This window comes from Tilletiopsis washingtonensis (assembly GCF_003144115.1).
Source record: "Tilletiopsis washingtonensis strain MCA 4186 unplaced genomic scaffold FA09scaffold_6, whole genome shotgun sequence".
NCBI classification, from domain to species: Eukaryota; Fungi; Basidiomycota; class Exobasidiomycetes; order Entylomatales; genus Tilletiopsis; species Tilletiopsis washingtonensis.
In genome coordinates, this window is record NW_020312003.1 from 374,292 (window position 1) to 385,905 (window position 11,614).

At 68.8% G+C, this 11,614-nt stretch overlaps 5 protein-coding genes across 5 annotated transcripts; 3 read left to right on the top strand and 2 right to left on the bottom strand.

Moving 5' to 3' along the window:
* Positions 1 to 1,567: 1,567 nt before the first annotated feature.
* On the bottom strand, positions 1,568 to 1,877 carry FA09DRAFT_337512 (hypothetical protein; the record flags this gene model as incomplete). The annotated part of the gene is made up of 2 exons (XM_025744002.1): positions 1,568 to 1,685; positions 1,744 to 1,877. 2 exons carry the CDS (start codon positions 1,875 to 1,877, stop codon positions 1,568 to 1,570), a joined length of 252 nt encoding a protein of 83 aa, XP_025599659.1.
* Positions 1,878 to 2,156: 279 nt separating this feature from the next.
* FA09DRAFT_359413 (hypothetical protein) lies at positions 2,157 to 4,028 on the top strand. The gene is made up of 3 exons (XM_025745106.1): positions 2,157 to 2,751; positions 3,202 to 3,290; positions 3,343 to 4,028. Exons 1-3 carry the CDS (start codon positions 2,371 to 2,373, stop codon positions 3,851 to 3,853), a joined length of 981 nt encoding a protein of 326 aa, XP_025599660.1. The 5' UTR covers positions 2,157 to 2,370; the 3' UTR covers positions 3,854 to 4,028.
* Positions 4,029 to 4,966: 938 nt separating this feature from the next.
* FA09DRAFT_295363 (hypothetical protein) lies at positions 4,967 to 6,481 on the top strand (the record flags this gene model as incomplete). The annotated part of the gene is made up of 3 exons (XM_025740115.1): positions 4,967 to 5,464; positions 5,547 to 5,849; positions 5,909 to 6,481. 3 exons carry the CDS (start codon positions 4,967 to 4,969, stop codon positions 6,479 to 6,481), a joined length of 1,374 nt encoding a protein of 457 aa, XP_025599661.1.
* A 1,239-nt stretch (positions 6,482 to 7,720) lies between these two features.
* Positions 7,721 to 10,500, top strand: FA09DRAFT_328778 (OPT superfamily oligopeptide transporter). The gene is made up of 9 exons (XM_025741908.1): positions 7,721 to 8,249; positions 8,301 to 8,676; positions 8,728 to 8,843; positions 8,898 to 9,040; positions 9,105 to 9,451; positions 9,514 to 9,526; positions 9,585 to 9,772; positions 9,829 to 10,137; positions 10,193 to 10,500. The coding sequence occupies exons 1-9, from the start codon at positions 7,732 to 7,734 to the stop codon at positions 10,457 to 10,459; spliced, it is 2,277 nt and encodes a 758-aa protein (XP_025599662.1). The 5' UTR covers positions 7,721 to 7,731; the 3' UTR covers positions 10,460 to 10,500.
* On the bottom strand, positions 10,448 to 11,567 carry FA09DRAFT_359417 (hypothetical protein). Its single transcript, XM_025745107.1, has 3 exons — positions 11,193 to 11,567; positions 10,764 to 11,137; positions 10,448 to 10,708 (listed from the first exon to the last, which is right to left on the bottom strand). The coding sequence occupies exons 1-3, from the start codon at positions 11,500 to 11,502 to the stop codon at positions 10,541 to 10,543; spliced, it is 852 nt and encodes a 283-aa protein (XP_025599663.1). The 5' UTR covers positions 11,503 to 11,567; the 3' UTR covers positions 10,448 to 10,540.
* Between the last annotated feature and the right edge of the window lie 47 nt (positions 11,568 to 11,614).

The following is an 11,614-nucleotide window of genomic DNA, read 5'->3' on the forward strand; positions in this document are numbered from 1 at the left end:
CAGCCCGCTGCCGTCGCGCGCCGGCTCGCCGGTGCGCGGCCTGTCCAGTATGCACTCGCCGCCCAGCGGCAACCACTCGCCGCCGCAGTACATCCACGCCGGCCCGTCGCACTCGGCCAGCACTGGCCACCACGGTGGCCACCGCCACCGCAGCCACCCGTATGGCCCGCCGCTGGCCGACTCGCTGCGTGCCCACTCGCACTCGCACCACCACCTCTCCTCGCTCGGCTCGCAGCGCAACATGGGCGCGCTCTCGTCGATGGGCAGCAGCGGCTCGGGCCACTCGATTCCGCCGACGACGTCGGGCGAGCGCAGCACGGCGATTGCCATCAGCGACGACGGCCACCGCAGCGGCGCCACGTCGACGCCCGGCTCGGCCTCGACGAGCCCGTCGACGGCGCACGCCGAGATCCACGGCAGCAGCAGCCTCTCGCGCAAGGGCAGCCTGACGTCGGGGCGCAAGGACCGCATGTCGGCGCTCAGCAGCCTCAGCGCCTACCACCTCACGCCGCTCTCGGGCAGCGCCTCGCCGCAGGAGCCGCACGGGCGCCGCACGCGCGTCGAGGACATCCTGAACCGCGTCTCGGGCACGCTGAGCGCCGGCAACTCGCACGCGCACCTGCCTGGCCTGGCTGCCGATCCCTCGTCGCGCACGCTGCCGTCGCCGTTCAGCACGTCGAGCGCATCGGTGACGCACCTGCCGAACCTGCACAGCGTCGGCTCGAGCACGAATCACCAGCACGTGCACCTGCACGGCTTCCGCCCCTACGGCAGCCCGCACGACGGCGGTGCCCACGGCCACGGCCACGGCAGCAGCTTCCGCTCCTCGAAGCACCGCAGCAGCAGCCGCAGTGCGCCGGCCAGCGCCGCCAACAGCCCGCCGGGCTCGCCGCGCCACGCACACATGCAGCTGCCGCCCAGCGGCGCCAACTCGTCGGTGTCGCACTCGCGCACCAGCTCGTTTGGCTTCAGCGGCGCCGCGGCCAGCGCCGACTCGAGCCCGTCGAGCGTCTTCTCGAACGTGCCGGAGCAGACGGGCAGCAGCGCCGCGGCGGTGCCGGCGCCCGTGCACCGCACGGGCAAGGGCGCGTTCAGCATGACGCCCATCCACGCCGCCTCGCTGCACCCGACGCTGCCGCCGCTGGGCCAGGCCATCGCGCACAGCCGCGAGACGAGCCCGTCGAACATGGCGCTGCCGCCGCCGATGTCGATGCGCGCGCTCATGGGCGACGCCCGCCAGACGGCCAGCCGCGATGTCTCGCCGGCGGCGACCAGCGAGGTCGAGATGGCCGCCTAAGCGGCACGCCGCACCTGCCGAGCTGCGACAGCAACGGACCTCACACACACACACACACGCATTCGTCGCCGTCGCACGCACCACTCTCTTCTCATCCACCTCTCTTCAGGACCCTTATTTCGCGCTGTCGCCTAGATCGCCGCCGCTGTAATTACCGCGCCTCGCACCCCCCATAGACACGACCGAGCCTCGCTCTCCCTCCTACACCGCTCCTCTCCCTTCTCTCTTCCGCACGCAGACCTCCTGGGCGCGTTTGTAAACCAGCAAATACTAGACGAGCCTCTCATTCTGCTTTGTGACGAACGCCTCTGCCTGCTGCTCGTGGCGGATGACCTTGACTCGCGGCCCGGTGACGAGCTCGCGCGCGACCGTGGGGTTGAACAGGACGCTGGGCGGACAGAGCTGGTCAGCGTGACTCGGACGTGCTCATGTCGCGGCCCACGCACAAGCAGCCGGCGAAGAGGAGCGCCGTCGCAGCGAGGCCACGGCCCAGGCGGGGCTGCGTGGGTGCCTCGACGACGGGCGGCTGCGGCACGCTGCTGCCGACGCCTGGCTGGGCGGCACGGCGGGGTGCGGCCATCGAGAGGCAGCGCACCGCACGCTGCGGCACAGCGGCGCCGCGGACGAGGCGCTGAGAGAGCATGGCTTGCGGCTTGATGGATGCGCGACGACGAGGCGCGGATCGAGGCTTGTGGCGGTGCTGTGCACAGCGTGGCCTCGAGGTTGCACCGCGTGGTGGAGCGGCGTGGCGGGTGCGGAGGCAGATCGCCGGCAGCGAGGCAGGCGCGCCGCGCGGCGCGAGCGAGCGACGGCCGCGTGGTGACGCTGCGCCGAGCCTCGCCCTCGCCCTCGCCCTCGTCCTCGCCGTCTCGGCCGCGGCACGCTCGCCGCTCCCACGCCGAGCCGCGCCGCTGCGTCATCCGTCGTCCCCTCGTGCTTGGCTTCGCGGCGAGGACCTGTTCGGCCGCCCCTATCGACGCTTCGAGGCCGGCCCATGGTGGGCTGAGCAGAGGCCATAAAGGCATCGGGAGGGTGGCGCTCATCGCTCCTGCCCACCACCACATTTCACCACCATGTCGCTGCGCTCCCTCTCCCTCGCGCTCCTCGCCGCCGTGCCGCTGCTCAGCGGCGCCCAGGCCCAGCTGCAGCTCGACCCCGCCTCGCTGCAGCAGCTCAACATCAGCACCGGCTGCCTGCAGGGCCTCGCCGGCCTCGTCTCGGCCGACCCGGGGCAGTGCCTCGGCATCAACGACGCCCTGGCCATCTTCGGCCCGCTGCTGCAGCAGCCGTCGAGCAGCGTCGTCGCGCCCCTCGACTCGTACCTCGAGCGCGACTTCTGCGGCAAGCCGGCGTGCCCCGAGAGCTTCTTCGAGCAGGCGCGCGGCGTGCTCGACGGCGAGTGCGCGCAGGACATCCCGCAGGACGGCGCCCTCAACATCGCAAACGCCGTGCAGGTGAGTGGCCGAGCCAGTGTCGTACGACTGCAGAGCGAGGTGCGGATGCTGTGGCAGCGCAGCGCGCACGGCAAGGCACTCGGACTCTCGGACTGCTCGCCCAGGCGCAGCCTTTCGCTCGTTGTTGGCAGAGTGCAGCGCCTGCCCTCGACGGAGGAGCGAGGGATGCATGCCGACGTCGACAGACGGTGTGGCGCGCGTCATGGGACAGCCCGATCTCGCGCGTGCATCTGCGCACCGCGTGGACGACGCCGCGTTGCGCTTGGCGCCACCGTATGCGCGCAGCTCAGCATCAGCATGCTTTCGGCGAGGCATGCCGCTTCTGCCTGCGCGTGATGGCGCTCCTCTCGGCGCTGTGTACCAGGCCGCAGCGACCATGCGACGAAGACGCCCCTCTTCCGGCTTGGTTCCAGCAGTAGCGACCGCATGCTCATGCCTCGCCTCGCGCAGTTCACCATCGACAACTACGCCGAGATCCGCTCGGCCATGTGCCTCCAGGACGCCAGCACGGGCGACTTCTGCCTGACCGAGATGCTCTCGTGAGTGGCGTCACATCACTATCAGAAGCCCTCCGCTCACACCTCTCTCCAGCACGCTGCAGGACGTCATCGGGCGCAACGTCAGCGTGTCGACGGTCATGTCGGCCATCACGAACACGACGGCGCAGCAGGAGCTCATCTCCTCGCTCGACGCGGGCAAGGAGCGTCTGTGCACCGACTGCACGCACGCCCTGTACACCGAGTTCTCCGCCCTCACCCTCTCGGCCGCCAACCTGACGCGCGCCGGCTTCCGCCGCAACAACACCGAGCTCGCCGATGGTGTGTCGCAGGTGTGCGGCGCGGGCTTCCTGGACGGCAAGATTCCCAGCAACGTGCGCAACGGCACCAGCGAGGCGCTCGCCAGCAACAACGGCACGATCAGCGCGGACCAGACGACGCCGGCCAACTCGAGCAGCGCATCCAGCAACGAGGCCACCAGCGCGGGCAACACGAGCGGCAGCAACCGCTCGGGCAACCCCGACGGCGCCCGTAGCCTCACCGTCGCGGCCTCGACGGCCGCCGGCGCTGCTCTGCTGGCTGCGGCCTTCGCCACGCTGCTCTGAGCGCCCGTGCTTCTGTGCGACCCTCCTAGCCTGACGCCGAGCGATGCTTCGCTGGCTCGACTGCCGCCGGCGCTGCGCTCCTGGCTGCGGCCTTCGCCACGCTCGTGCGAGCGCCCGCCCTTCTTGACCCTACTACCCTGACGTGACGCCGAGCGATGCTCCTGTCTGTACGCCGTGTCGCAATAGATTTGCCGCTGTGCGCACCCTTCCATCATGTCTTCGTGCGAGAACCTGTGCTGGAAGAGACGGCAGCGGTGGACCCCTGGCATGAGTCAGGATCAGACTGGCCGATGACGTGCAATCAGAATAGGGGCTGAGAGGAGGGCCTCTGGCCATCCTTGGGCCCCCCTGGATCAGAATAGGGGCTGAGGAGAGGGGACTTGACCTTCTTTGAGCCTGCCTTGGGCCTTGCTTGGGCCTTGGCCTTGCTCTTGTGCCTTGGCTCTGCCTTGTGCCTGGTTCCTGGCTTGTGCCTTGGCCTATCCAGCTTGCCCTATCCTGCTTGGCCTATCCAGCTTGGGCTTGCCTGGGTGAAGATTCTCTGCTGCTGGTGGCCTGCTGCAGCACCTGTCCAGGAGGTGTGCACTGCCTAGCTGATGCTTGTCCAGTCACCTCCAGCAGGAGACCTCGCCTGGCGGTGCTGCTGCCGCTGCGTGCCTTGTGCTTCTCGTGGCGCGGCGCGTGGCGGCGCGTGCGCGCGGCCCGGGCGCCCTTGAAAGTTGCTGCGCGGAGCGCGCATGCGGCCATAAAGAGCGCCACAAGAGGCGCAGCCGCGCCGCATCGCCCTCCCGTCGTCCACTCCACCACACCCTCGCTGCGCCTCTCCATCGCCCGCTGCGCCAGCCGTCGCCGCTCCAGCCGTCTCTCACACCTCTCCTGCGCGCGCTCGCAGACGGTCCCGCGCAGCTGCCTCGCACGCAGCTCCGCGCCGCCCCGGCAACTCAGCCGCCCTCGAGTGCGTGCCCGCGCCCGCGCCGCGCCCTGCGCACCCAGCTCACGCCGCCTGCAGCCAGGCGCTCGTGCCAGCAGCACCGTCCGCTCAGCACCCCTGCGCCGCCTGCTGCCATGCCGCCGAAGCAGCGTCTCGGCCTGATTCCCAAGGAGGAGGAGGACATGTCGGACGACGACGAGCTCTTCCGCGGCGACGACGACGACAGCAGCACTGTCAACGGCGGCACGGCCGAGCCCGAGGAGCGCGACAGCAAGGGCGGCCTCCTGCGCAGCCGTGCGCTCAAGAAGCCGCGCTCGACCAACTACTCGGCGCGCCAGCTGTTCGAGATGCTCGAGATTGGCAGCATCGACCTCGACCCCGTCTGGCAGCGCGGCGTCGTGTGGCCCGAGAAGAAGCAGAGCGCCATCATCGACTCGATCATCAACCACTACTACGTGCCGCCCGTGCTCTTCTCGATGCGCACCAACGAGGACGGCGACACGTGCTCCGTGTGCATCGACGGCAAGCAGCGCCTCTCGTCGATCTTCAACTTCATGAGCAACGTCATCCCGCTGCGCCCGGCGGGCACCAAGCAGAAGATCTGGTTCCACGAGAACAGGGAGGAGAAGCAGTATCCGGCGCTGAGCACCAAGATGCGCCGCGCCTTTGAGATGGAGCAGGTGAGTGTCGCCGCACGTTGGCGCGGGCCGCAGCATGCACTCGTCGTGAGGCGTGATCGCTGACACACACGGCCATTTGCAGATCGCCGTCATCGAGTACGAGGACCTGCTGGACAGCCAGGAGCGCGAGATGTTCTCGCGCGTGCAGATGGGCGTGCCCCTCTCGCCGGCCGAGAAGCTGGGCGCCGTGAAGGGTCCGTGGGGCGATTACTTCCGTGAGCTCGTCAAACGTTTCTTCGACGAGAAGGACGCGAACCTTCAGCACATCGCCAAGCTCGACCGTGGCAAGGACTTCCAGCTCATGGCGCAGATCTGCCTCTACGTGATCCATTACGCGCAGGACCGCTACACTCCGCTATCCGGGATCATTGCGACCTTTCTAAAGGTGAGCCACACGCTCGTCATCTGCGCCTGCCAAGCGCTCACCCTCGCCTTGCTTCGCAGGATTTGGGCAACACTCTGCCGGAGCAGTCGTTCCGCGAAACGATCCGCAAGACGATGAGCAAGTTCGTCCTCCTCGCCAACGACGAGGAGTACAACGCGTGCGTGCTGCCGAAGGGCAAGCTCAAGAAGTACCTCGCGCCCATCGAGTTTTGCTACGTGGCGCTGGCCATCTGGCGCTTTCCCGGCGCGACGCACGCGCAGCTCAGCGAGCTCATCAACAACATGACGACATTCATCCGCGGCAGCGTCAAGGACGTCATGTTCAACAACAACGTCAACGCGCTGCTGCGCGACTGGCTCAACGCGCAGACGATCCCGGGCTGCCGCATCCAGGGGCCGTCATCGACGCGCAAGCGCGCCGTGCCCATGGACGACGACGACGACGACTACCGTCCCAGCCCGGCGCGCCAGGCGCCGCGCCGCGCCATCGCCGCTCCCGCTCCTGCTCCCGCTGCCGCTCCGGCGCCGGAGCCCGCGATGCAGCACGCGGTGCAGCAGATGATGTCGCTGCAGGCCCCGGCGGCCAACTACGGCCTGCCGATGCAGAACTACGGCTTCGCGTACCAGCAGTAGAGCCGCTCGCCGTCTGGCGCACCGCCATGATCCCCGTGCGCGCTGCCCGCTCTCGTTCCCTGTCCGTCGTCCACCATGTATTACCACCCGTGCCACCTGCACCCTCATCTGTCTTCGCTCATGGTTCGTCTTCACACACACACACGTTCAGCAGTTCAGCTCGTCTCACACCTGCGCCTCCTGAGTTGCAGCGTGATCATTGCGCGGCGCCCTCCTTTGCCTGCGCCTCCTCGCACGCGCGCCGCACGCGGTCGTGCCACTCGGGCCGCAGCGCCATGACGCCGAGCTCGCGCGTGACGAAGCGGTGCACGTCGTTGGGCGCATACGACGCCGGCACGAGCTCCTGGTCCTCAAAGGCAATCATGGCGAGGATGTTCTCGGGATTGGGGATGCGGCCGGGCATCAGCTGCTCGCGCTGGTCTGTGTGCTGGGAGCATGAGCACGGCAGCTGCTGCGTCGGGCAACGCTCCACTCACCGGCGACGTGGGCGAAGCCGCTCTTGCGCAGGTACGCCTCGTACTGCAGCATGCCGTCGTCGGCCGCGGCGCCCTTGAGCACGCCGTGCATGAGCTGCCGGAACGCCGCATTCTCCTCCATGACGTCTGCGTGTGCCTGCGCCAGCTGTGCCGGCGTCTGGCTCTCGTCGATGTGCTCCGGCAGCTCGAACGACGCGAGCACGGCGGGCGAGCTGGCCGAGCGCGGCGGCGCGGCGAGGTAGGAGAGGGCAATGCGCTGCGCCGAGAGCACGTGGTAGAAGATGCCGTTGGGATGCGCCGTGTCGTGGTAGACGGGCATCTCGGCGGCCGGCGGTGCAGACGACGAGCTGGACGAGTAGTGTCGTGGTGCTGCGCTGCGGCTGGCGAGCAGGCTGCTGCGGCTGCTGCCGGCGGCCGGGCATGGTGCGGCCAGGCGCGAGGCGACGGCGAGGTGCGGCAGACGCGCGGCGGGTGCGGCCACGGCAGCCAGACGCCCGGCGCGGGCGCTGCGTGCGAGCTGAGCAGGCAGCGACATGGTAGGCGATGCGGAGTGCGGGTCCTGTTGCGGGCGAGAGCAGGTGCAAGGAGTGGTGAGCGTGACGGTGGTGGTGCAGGCCGTCTGACCAAAGCAGAAGATGCGCGGCCCGGCACTCGGGGACGCTGTGGAGGTGCGCTGGCCTTGCGCGCGCTAGCGGCGCTGCGAGGCGCCTCCTGTCCCACGCTGTGCGCTGCCCCTCCTTGTCCTCGTCCCACCACCGCCATCGCACACGCACCATGCCCACGTCGGCCTGGGACGAGCGTCGCCGCAGCGCCGCTGCCGAGCGCCGCGCCGCCCGTGCCGAGCAGCGCCAGCACGCCGGCAGCAGCCGCAGCGGCGCCGGCAGCAGCCGCAGCGCACTGCCGCCGGACCTCACCGCACGCGCCCTCCTCGGCGGCGTCGCCGTCGGCACGCTGCTCGCCTTCACAAATCTCTACTTCGGCCTGCAGTCATCGTGGATCACCATGGCGTCGCTGCAGGCTGCACTCGTCGGGTACGGCCTCGTGCGCATCGTGCCGCCGCTGCCGGCGCCCCTGGCGCGCTACTTTGTGCGCCGCGGCCAGACGGCGCAGCTCTCGCCGCAGGAGAACGCCGTGCTGCAGGCGACGGCCGTGAGCCTGGGCAGCATGCCGCTCGCCGCCGGCCTCATCGGCATCATTCCCGCCCTCTCGCTGCTCGAGCCGGCGCGCGACGGCGCCGTGCCGCTGCGCCTCGACACGCCGCACCTGCTCATGTGGAGTGCCAGCATGGCCTTGTGAGTGCGACCGCTGCACCGTCTAGGGCACACGCTGATACTTGTGGGCAGCTTCGGCGTCTGCTTTGCTGCGCCACTGCGAGTGCCCTTCATCCTGCGCGAGGCGTTGCGCTTCCCATCGGGGACAGCGACGGCGCAGCTCATTGCTGTGCTGCACCGCGTGCCTCTGCGCCGTGCTGCACCCGTCGCCGCAGCAGAAGACGAGCGAGGGTCTGCCACGCCGGCTCGCGGCAGCGGCGAGCATGAGCGCATGCTCGACTGGGACGAGCGGCCGTCGGAGCAGGAGACACAGGCGCTGGAACAGGCACGTGCCGATGAGCAGCGCCAGGCCGACGACGATGAGGCGGAGGGCGAGCGGCAGCAGAAGGAGCTGCAGGATGGCTGGAAGCCGCTTGGGTGGAGCTTCGCTGCTAGTGCTGCTGTCACGGTGCGTCGTCTGGACGATGCCTACTGCTTCCCAAATCCTGACACTGCGCAGCTGGCGGCGTACTGGCTGCCAGTCATCTTTGCCATCCCTGTCTTTGACGTGCTCGTGCCGGCGCATAACCTAGCTCGCACCTGGGGTTGGTGGCTCACGCCATCGCTGTCCTATGTGTGAGTTTAGCGTCTTGCTCCTGAGCGCTACGTCTCTGAGCTTCTGCGTTTCAGTGGACAAGGTGTAATCATGGGCTTGCCGACCACGGCGTCCATGTTCGCCGGTGCACTCGTTGGCTGGGCAATTCTGAGCCCGCTGGCCACACATCGAGGCTGGACTGACGGTCTACCAATGGACGCAGACGTTGGAGGCCGCGGTGAGTCTTGCCGCCTGACCGGCACTTGCACAGCACGCTCTGACGCTCCCGGTCGCGACATCAGCGTGGATCCTCTGGGTGTGCCTGGCCATCATGACGTCCGAGTCTCTCGTCGGGCTGCTCGTGCTTGCTCTGCCCACGCCGAAGGGCTCCAGAAGCCAATCGCGCGGCGCCGGCAGCGCCGAGGAGGAGGACGAGCCGCCAGAGCGGCAGACGCCCACGACCTGGGTGCTCATTGGCCTGGCGCTCTCCACGGCACTCGCTGTCGCCTTCCTCGTGCTGCTGTTCGGCGCGCAGGGCGTGCGCGTCTGGACCGTCGTCGCTGGCATTGCCATCGCAAGCGTGCTCTCCGTGCTCGCCTGCCGCTCTCTCGGCGCCACGGATCTCAACCCGGTCAATGCGCTCGGCAAGGTGAGTCACTCGTGCTGCCGAGCTACAGCACGCGATCCTGATTCTTCATCACGACCTCGCAGCTCAGCCAGCTAGGTGCGTCTCAGAGCCCGACCATTTGCATTGCGAGTGCAGCTGCTGATCTGCTCCACAGTCTTCGCCCTGCTCTCGCCCGGCAACATCCTCGCCAACCTCGTCGGCGGCGCCCTGTCCGAGGCCGGTGCGATGCAGGCCGGCGAGCTGATGCAGGACTACAAGACCGGCCATTTGCTGCATGCCTCGCCGCGCGCACAGTTCATCGGGCAGCTCGTTGGCAGCAGTGCAGGCGTGGTCATCTCGACTGTGAGTCGCCTCTCGGCCGCCACTGCGCTCAGAGGCTCATCGCTCTATCCGCACAGCTGGCATACAAGCTCTACGAGCGCACGTATGTCATCCCAGGTCCAGACATGCCCGCGCCGGCCGCGCGTCTCTGGCTCAACTTTGCGCGCCTCGTCAACGCCGGCGCCCTGCCGCGCAACGTCTCGGGCTTCATGATCGTCGCCGCGGCGCTCTTCGCCGTCATGGGCGCGCTCAAGGCACTGGCTGCCCGGCGCGCTGCCGCTCGGCTCAGCTCGCGGAACACGGTGCAACGAGTGGCACGCTGGGAGCGCCTGGCGCCGCTGTTGCCCAACGGCATTGCCTTTGCCGTCGGCCTCGGCCTGAACACTGTGCGTACGCTCGCCTGCGTGCTCATTTGCCCCGCAACTCACAGCAACGACGCAGCCCAACTACAGCATCGCCCGCCTCGCCGGCGGCCTGCTCGCGCAGCACTACATCTCGCGCAACGCCAAGCACTCGGGCGCGAGGCAGAGCAGTGGCGGGCCCGGAGGCGTCTCACCGCTGCCGCCCGTCGGGCTGCTCGTGCTCAGCGCCGGCTTTGTGCTGGGCGAGGGCTTTGCGTCCATCGTGGCGCTGCTGCTGCGGGAAGCGGGCGTGCAGCCCCTCTCGTGCTGGGGCTGCCGCGGCGGCTGCGCCGGTGGCTGCTCGTGATGGATCTCTAGAATGACAACGCCACGCTGCGCTTTCATCAGGCCCATCGTGCGTGACTCTGTTTGATTTGGCCCCATGCGCTCAGTTCTCGAGGTAGCGCTTGGCCTTCTTCTCGCGCTTGCGCTGCTGGTAGAACTCGAGCTCCTTCTTGCTCAGCTTGCGCTTGCCGCCGCGCGGCCCATCGCCCTCCTCCAGACGGTCCTGCGCGCGCTGCTGCTCGTACTGCGCCACGTCGAAGAAGACCTCCATCTGTGCAGCACAGAGTCAGCCGCTGCGTCGCATGCGCACAGCACATCATACGCACCTGTCTGCCAGCCCGTGCCACCTGCGAGAGGCGTGACGGATCGTTGATGGCACCAGCTCCCAGATTGCCCGCCGGCACGAAGCGGCCTGTGCGTGCGTCGAAGGCACCGGCCGCGCCGTACGGCCCAGACGCGGCACCGGCGCGGGCCGACGCCAGCTGTGCCGAGTACAGCGTCGGGTCGAGGAAGGCCAGGTCCGGATCGATGCCGGCCGACAGCGCCAGCTGCTCGTCTGTCAACGGCTCTGCAGCTGCTGGTTGTGCAGTGCCCGTGGAGCTCCCTGCCGCCGCCTCGTCGACCTCCAGCGGATTCTCCCACGTCGTCTCGTTCGTCTCGGCGTTCCAGAAGTAGTATGCCGACTGCGCTGGCGCCCAGACTGCGGCACGTGTGAGCATGTGGAAGAGTGTGACGATGCGCGATGCGAGACTCACTGGCTTGCCATGAGTGCGGCTCGCCCGGCTTGATCTTGGCCTTGCCCTTGCCAGCGCTGGACGTCTGCTTCTCAGCCGGTGCGTCGCCGGCCTCGTCGTCCTCCGCCGACTCCGACCCAGACTTCTCCGCCTCCTCGTTCCCAGACTCTCCTCCCTCGCCTGCCTCGGCTGCGTCCTTGCTGCCCGACGCTGCCGCTCCAGACGGCGCTGCGTGTGGAGATGCGGCGCGCGGCGCGTCGGCTGCGGCGGCGCTGGAGCTGCGGCTGCGGCTGCCGCTGGCCTCGGCGGGCGATGCAGCTGCGTCGGACATGCTGAGTGTGCTGTGGCGAGGCGGGCCGAGAGATGGGCGCAACAGGCGAGGGCTGTGGTGGTGAGAGGGAATGATTGCCGTGCCAAGCGCGGCGGCGCAGCCAGAGTGCACG

Excerpts from the sequence above, each read along its gene's own strand:
- FA09DRAFT_359413 (XM_025745106.1), top strand. The coding sequence starts at position 2,371 with ATGTCGCTGCGCTCCCTCTCCCTCGCGCTCCTCGCCGCCGTGCCGCTG. Across the intron at positions 2,752-3,201 it reads ACATCGCAAACGCCGTGCAG|TTCACCATCGACAACTACGC; the intron begins GTGAGTGGCCGA and ends CGCCTCGCGCAG. Across the intron at positions 3,291-3,342 it reads TGCCTGACCGAGATGCTCTC|CACGCTGCAGGACGTCATCG; the intron begins GTGAGTGGCGTC and ends ACCTCTCTCCAG.
- FA09DRAFT_328778 (XM_025741908.1), top strand. The coding sequence starts at position 7,732 with ATGCCCACGTCGGCCTGGGACGAGCGTCGCCGCAGCGCCGCTGCCGAG. Across the intron at positions 8,844-8,897 it reads ACGCCATCGCTGTCCTATGT|TGGACAAGGTGTAATCATGG; the intron begins GTGAGTTTAGCG and ends TCTGCGTTTCAG. Across the intron at positions 9,041-9,104 it reads CGCAGACGTTGGAGGCCGCG|CGTGGATCCTCTGGGTGTGC; the intron begins GTGAGTCTTGCC and ends TCGCGACATCAG.
- FA09DRAFT_359417 (XM_025745107.1), bottom strand. The coding sequence starts at position 11,502 with ATGTCCGACGCAGCTGCATCGCCCGCCGAGGCCAGCGGCAGCCGCAGC. Across the intron at positions 11,138-11,192 it reads GCCGCACTCATGGCAAGCCA|TCTGGGCGCCAGCGCAGTCG; the intron begins GTGAGTCTCGCA and ends CACGTGCCGCAG. Across the intron at positions 10,709-10,763 it reads TGGCACGGGCTGGCAGACAG|ATGGAGGTCTTCTTCGACGT; the intron begins GTGCGTATGATG and ends TGTGCTGCACAG.